The following is a 5,621-nucleotide window of genomic DNA, read 5'->3' as shown; positions in this document are numbered from 1 at the left end:
AAAAGAAATTTTTCCTGTAGAAAATAGCGCCTTGCTGTTTTTGTTTAGATATTATTTTGAATGGGGAGGGGGGGGGATAGGTTGATAAAAATGAAAACTAATTTTTTACGGACATTTTGTGACAAGCTAGTAAAAAAGAAATACTTTAAAAATCTAAAGTTCAGAACTTTTTTCTGGCTTGCATGTGTGTGTTATATGGGATATGACAAGCTTAGGTCAATTTTCTTAAGATGCACAGCGAAAGAGGGGGAGGGGGTCCAAGTTAATTTTTTTTAGTAACTTTACATACAAATTTAGTTTTCTGAAAGAAAATTGATGAGGTACAACAATTCTCTGCAATGTAAATTCATTGTTAAATATAAATAACTATTGTAGAATTTAGTACCTGTTTCTACTCTGATGACGAACAAATTGAGGATGCCAACCAGGAAGTAGAAGAAACAAATGAAAAGGATGGAAACCAGGAAACAGCAGAAGAGGAAACACAGGAAGTGACAGAGGAAAATCAAGAGGTGGAAGAAGAGAGACAAGAGGAAAAAGAGGAAGTGACAGAGGAAACGCAGGAAGTGATAGAGGAAACTCAGGAGGTGACAGAGGAGGTCCAGGAGGTGAAAGAAGAAGCCTGAAAGAAAAGACAGAAAGAAAACCAGGAAGTTGTGGAAGAAAAAGCAGGAGGAAACAGGAAAAGCAGGAGATGACAAGAGGAAAGTCAGGAAGTGGCATAGGAAAGTGTGAATGAGACAGATGAAAGTAGTAAGGTTACAGAAGAGAAACTAAGAAACAAAAGAGGAAACTGAGGAAAGAGCAAGGAGCAAAAATGAGGAAGTGAAAGAGGAAACAACGGAAGAAGGAAAGGGAAGTACAGAGGTAACAGAAGGAAATCAGACTGCAGTAGAAGAAAATCAGCAGGAATCTCAAGGAAACCAGGTAACCACATACGATAGACAGGAAACAAAAGAGGTATCTGGGAATCAGGAAGGGGGTAAATAAAAGGTCATCTTACTGTACAACTCTTTTTTAATGACTGAAAAGTGTGAAATATGATAACCACTCCTACCCCATGTCTTTGAAATATATCAAAATGTGTCATAGGAAAAGTATTTCTCCAAATAATCTGCTGAACTCAAGATGTGTAATATCATGATTTTTGTATGTTTCTCTTTTGACAGATGTGTCTGCGATGGAGAAGATAGGTGCTGTGTATTTTTTGTGTATCTTCTGATGTACTCAGGACTCGAGTTCACATTCGCTTTCCTTACTCACAACAGGCTCAAGATCCACAGGTATCTTATCAAGTCTTCATCAGATTTTCATCTCCTCCTCTTCCTCACTGCATCATCATCATCATCATAGACTCTTTCTTTTATGTTTGTTTCTTATTGATCATCTTCTTTTCATCATAAATTCAGCTAGAATTTAAAAAATGGATTTTCTGTATTTTTTGTTACCAGGACAATGTTTTAAATCAGTTGTTCTAATATACTGAGGGAAGAATGCAGGGTAAACTTTTGAGGTGAATTAAATTTGTTTTTCTTAGAATACTTTTTAGTTTTCCTATCCTACTTTTAAAACCATCTTTCAAAAAGATATAACCAAATTCTCGTATCATTTTGTGTAATTATTCATGAGTTATTGAAGCTCAAATAACGATACCCCCCAAAAGGGAAAATTGAAAACTCTTATTATCTTCAATGTTCATCTCGTGCATCTGTCAGAGTCTTATTTCTTCTTTGCATGGAATTTCATCAGAGTGTTTATCTTTTAAACTTTGGCTATATTTAGCATGGGTAACCACACAAAAAAATAAGTCAAACGTCGCGCGCATGCGCCAGTGAGAGGAATACAACAGTAAGTTGACTGGCTCAAAAAACCAAATTGCGGAATTGTTTTCTTTCAAATTTCTTATGAATGTAATGATTATAATCGTGTGCACTATAAATGGCTATTTTTGTGTAGAAATGTAGCGATTTAAGAGATGGCAGGATGAATAACCCGCTCGTAACATGGTTCTGATTTGCGTTAACGTCATCGTCACGGTTGATTGAAATCAACTCCAGCATCTCTGACAACGGCTAAAAAGTTTTTATGGGGGAAATTTACAAGAGACTGCCTAGTAAACCGTTGTTGCCTTTTTCATTAATTCGGCAATTCGAAAACAAGACACCATTGAACTTCCGTAAACTGTGCCAAGATTGCAAGAAATTCATAATGTCTCTTAATATTGAAAAAACAATGTACATGCTCTATCTGCATTAAATAATGCAACAAGATTTGTGAACAAACACGTCGTTATCAAATTGCACGTGTTTTGGGCATTTTAGCGTTTTCACTACGTGACGTCATAAATTTTACGGTTGAGTAATTCTGAGTACTGATTTTGATGCATAGTAACTAAACTTCTCATCTGACCAATTTTCGTAATTTTCGGTCATGTGGTCAAATTTTTATCGACAATTATGCTATCCTGCGTTTCTTTTTCCTTTCAGTATATTAAGCTTTCTTTTTTTTCATTAGTATGCAACAAGGGAAGATGTTTTTCTTTTGGGGACCATCATGGCTTTAGTGCAGGGTAAGTCATTTGGATGTACAAATTTTTTGAAGAGTTTCTGCTGTGTTAATTGTTTTTATGTTCCTCACAAACCTTGAAGCAAGTAGTAAAATAAAATCATGGAATCGTCAGAATTTATTGAAAGCAATTAGTTGATACGTTTTTTGCATAAAATACAGGTGGTTATGTTAGAAAGATACCTGCAGGGAAAGAAGTGAAGATAGCGACCCTGGTAAGAATTTAGGCCCGATTTATAAATTTTATCCATCCGTAATTTAAAAGCAACTTTTTTATCTTCGAAAATAAGCAATTTTATATAATTTAATTTTGGGGAGAAAATACTGAGTACATGTACTACATTTCCAAGGGGAAACTGCCTCTATTTCTGCAGTAATTTTGGGTCAAGACTGCACTGGTTGCATATTCTAGCCAGATATAATGCTAAAAATATACATGTATTTTAAATTTGAAGCATTTCTTAATTTTACTATGCAATTAAGACTTATATTTGCAATTTCAGGGAATGACGATGCTTATCCCAAACTTTGTGTGTATGGCCTTTGCCTACAGTGCTAGCCTGATGTACATAGGACTGACATTTTTTGCCTTTGGTGCGTAACTTCTAAATTTTCAATTTTTTCTGCTTTATATTCATTGAATATATCAGAAAATCCTGTACAAACAGGTATATACTTGCTCACACAAATGAAAGCGACATACTGGCTTTATAATACATGATGTATTAGGAGCTATGTAGAAAATTCTTCCCAACTATATCAAATATTGCTAAATTTGGACTAGGAAATTGAGACATTATTTGAAATTATGGCATTTTTATATAGCTTCAGCCACAGTTGTTCCTTGTCTGACAACACTGATCTCAGGATTTGGAGGCACGGATCAGAAGGGGGTGGTGATGGGAGTGTTCAGATCTCTAGGGGCTCTAGCCAGAGCTATCGGTCCTGTCTTATCCAGTATAGGTATGGTCATATGATCACAATATTGGTTAAGCGTAAGTTAATTGTTTTTCATCTAATTAAAGTCTTTGCTATTAATCTCGCTGCATTTCATTTCTGGAAATATGCATAGCATTTCTGACATTTTTTTTATCATTTCCGACATTTTTTTTTCATTAAATTCCGACATAATTTTTTTTTCATTTCCAGAATTTACCTGTGCAGCAATTCAAAATTTTTTTAAGTAAAAGAAAAAATGAATTTTTAAAAGTATTTATACCAAAATATGAAAAAAATTTGAATAAAAACAAAAACTACTATACATATATGCATACATGTAGCACTAAGTATAGGTAATGCATAAAACTTTTCCCACGCAGGGGGGATAAGGAGGCATACAAAATATTCTACCCTGACTAAATCAGTGCTACATTATGAAGTCATAGTAGGCGAGATGACGTCAATTTTAAAACACAAGTTTTTGTAATATTGGTATTTAGAGATGTTATTTAACTCTAGAAAATGAATAGAAACTTGTAAACATTAACAGAAATAAAATGCCTTTATTTTGTAATGCTGTATTCTGTCGTTTTGATGAAAATCTACCACCGATGACGTCATATGTGTACATCAAGTAACTTGGGAATTGATCATGCCGTGTAAAGAGAATTTGGCTATTACTGCATGTACAAAGATACGTAAAATGGAGTTTAACAGCATATATTGTTAATATTTTGTGATATTCATATGGAGTTCAGTTATAATAAAACAGGTATGCTAAGTTATTTTCATTTATTTTATTCTCTTTCAGAGACAGCCAGCTATATTCGTATCCCGGTCGACCTTTCCTCTGTCATTTGAGACAAGAAATTGCAACAGAACAACAATAAGCTGTATATTGCAAAACTTAAGATTTGTACATATGGAAAGTTTGCCTCCTAAAATAGATGGAAAGTGCTGCTAGAATCCCGAGTTAAGCATGGTTTTATGAAAAATCAGGGTTCATATGTAAAAAATTCAAAACACCGGTAAGGTTTCGTACGAATGTGTGAAATAATAATTTTACTAACGGGACAGTTGGATTCTAGCAGCACTTTTGAGACAAAATAGATGTTTTTCAGCTATATTACATACTCAAAGAAATTATCAAACTCCGGGGTATTGTTGTTCTGTTAGGTTTTTTATTAAGGAAAATTTCGCTATTAATAGAAGTCACGTGATGCCGTGGTGGGGGTGCACGTCATTGCTGTAAACATTCTTTTATCTTTATGCATTAGATAATAATAGTTTACGTTAATAGAGGTTTTGTTAAATTATAACACTTAATTTTCTTTAAAAAGTCTAAATTTCCCAAAAATGACTTATATGCTTCCTTAACATACCCGCGCACACATTTGATGTGCACTTCATTAAATGTTAGTGACAGCACCATTCTTGTGTCCAAGTCAATGATTTTTACAAGTCATTGAGATTTTACAAAGTTGAATTTCAATTATTCTTTAATCTTTCAAATTTTTCATAAGTAAAGTTATCAAATCTGCTACTATAGGTACTAAATATGTATTTAAAAAATGTCGGAAATGAAAACTAAAAAATATTTAAAATGAAAAGTAAAAAAACCCGCAAATGAAAAGTGGATAATTACCAAAAATTAATGAAATGAAATGCAGCCGTTAATCTTATGCTTCATCTAAAATTAAATTATTGAGGACATTAAAGGTGAAATGCAACGCCAACTTTTTAGGTCACCTGAGTAACTCAGGTGTTCTTTGAAAATCTTCTTCTCTGCTCCTAGGTATTAGATGAACTAAGTGCATAGTTATGATGACCAAGAGTGCCTCTACCAAAATTGTGAACTTTATGGCCCAAGGGTCAGGGGTTCTGGTGTTAATGTGGGGCTCTATCTGATCATATAGTGAAAATACATGAATTCTTTGAAAATCTTCTTCTCTGCTCCTTGGTATTAAATAATCTAACTAAGAACATAGTTATGATGAGCAAGTGCCTCTATCAAAGTTGTGAATTTTAGGGCCCCAGGGTCAGATGTTCTGGTGTAAGGGTGGGGCTCAATTGATTGTATAGTGAAAATACATGAATTCTTTGAAAATCTTCTTCTC

General features: G+C 33.9%; 2 protein-coding genes across 2 annotated transcripts; both read left to right on the top strand.

The window, feature by feature from the left end:
* Positions 1-375: 375 nt before the first annotated feature.
* On the top strand, positions 376-1,222 carry LOC134237976 (uncharacterized protein PF3D7_1120000-like; the record flags this gene model as incomplete). Its single annotated transcript, XM_062720108.1, has 3 exons — positions 376-608; positions 790-982; positions 1,170-1,222. Coding segments are annotated over 3 exons (479 nt in total), but the record flags the coding sequence as incomplete, so codon positions are not given.
* Positions 1,223-2,526: 1,304 nt separating this feature from the next.
* On the top strand, positions 2,527-3,662 carry LOC134237977 (major facilitator superfamily domain-containing protein 10-like). Its single transcript, XM_062720109.1, has 4 exons — positions 2,527-2,569; positions 2,728-2,780; positions 3,069-3,159; positions 3,391-3,662. Exons 1-4 carry the CDS (start codon positions 2,554-2,556, stop codon positions 3,540-3,542), a joined length of 312 nt encoding a protein of 103 aa, XP_062576093.1. The 5' UTR covers positions 2,527-2,553; the 3' UTR covers positions 3,543-3,662.
* Positions 3,663-5,621: the final 1,959 nt, after the last annotated feature.

Source organism: Saccostrea cucullata, unplaced genomic scaffold, assembly GCF_032062105.1.
Source record: "Saccostrea cucullata isolate Sc308-1 unplaced genomic scaffold, CSIRO_AGI_Scuc_v1 ctg22401, whole genome shotgun sequence".
NCBI lineage: Eukaryota > Metazoa > Mollusca > Bivalvia > Ostreida > Ostreidae > Saccostrea > Saccostrea cuccullata.
This window is presented reverse-complemented; position numbering and strand designations above follow the sequence as displayed.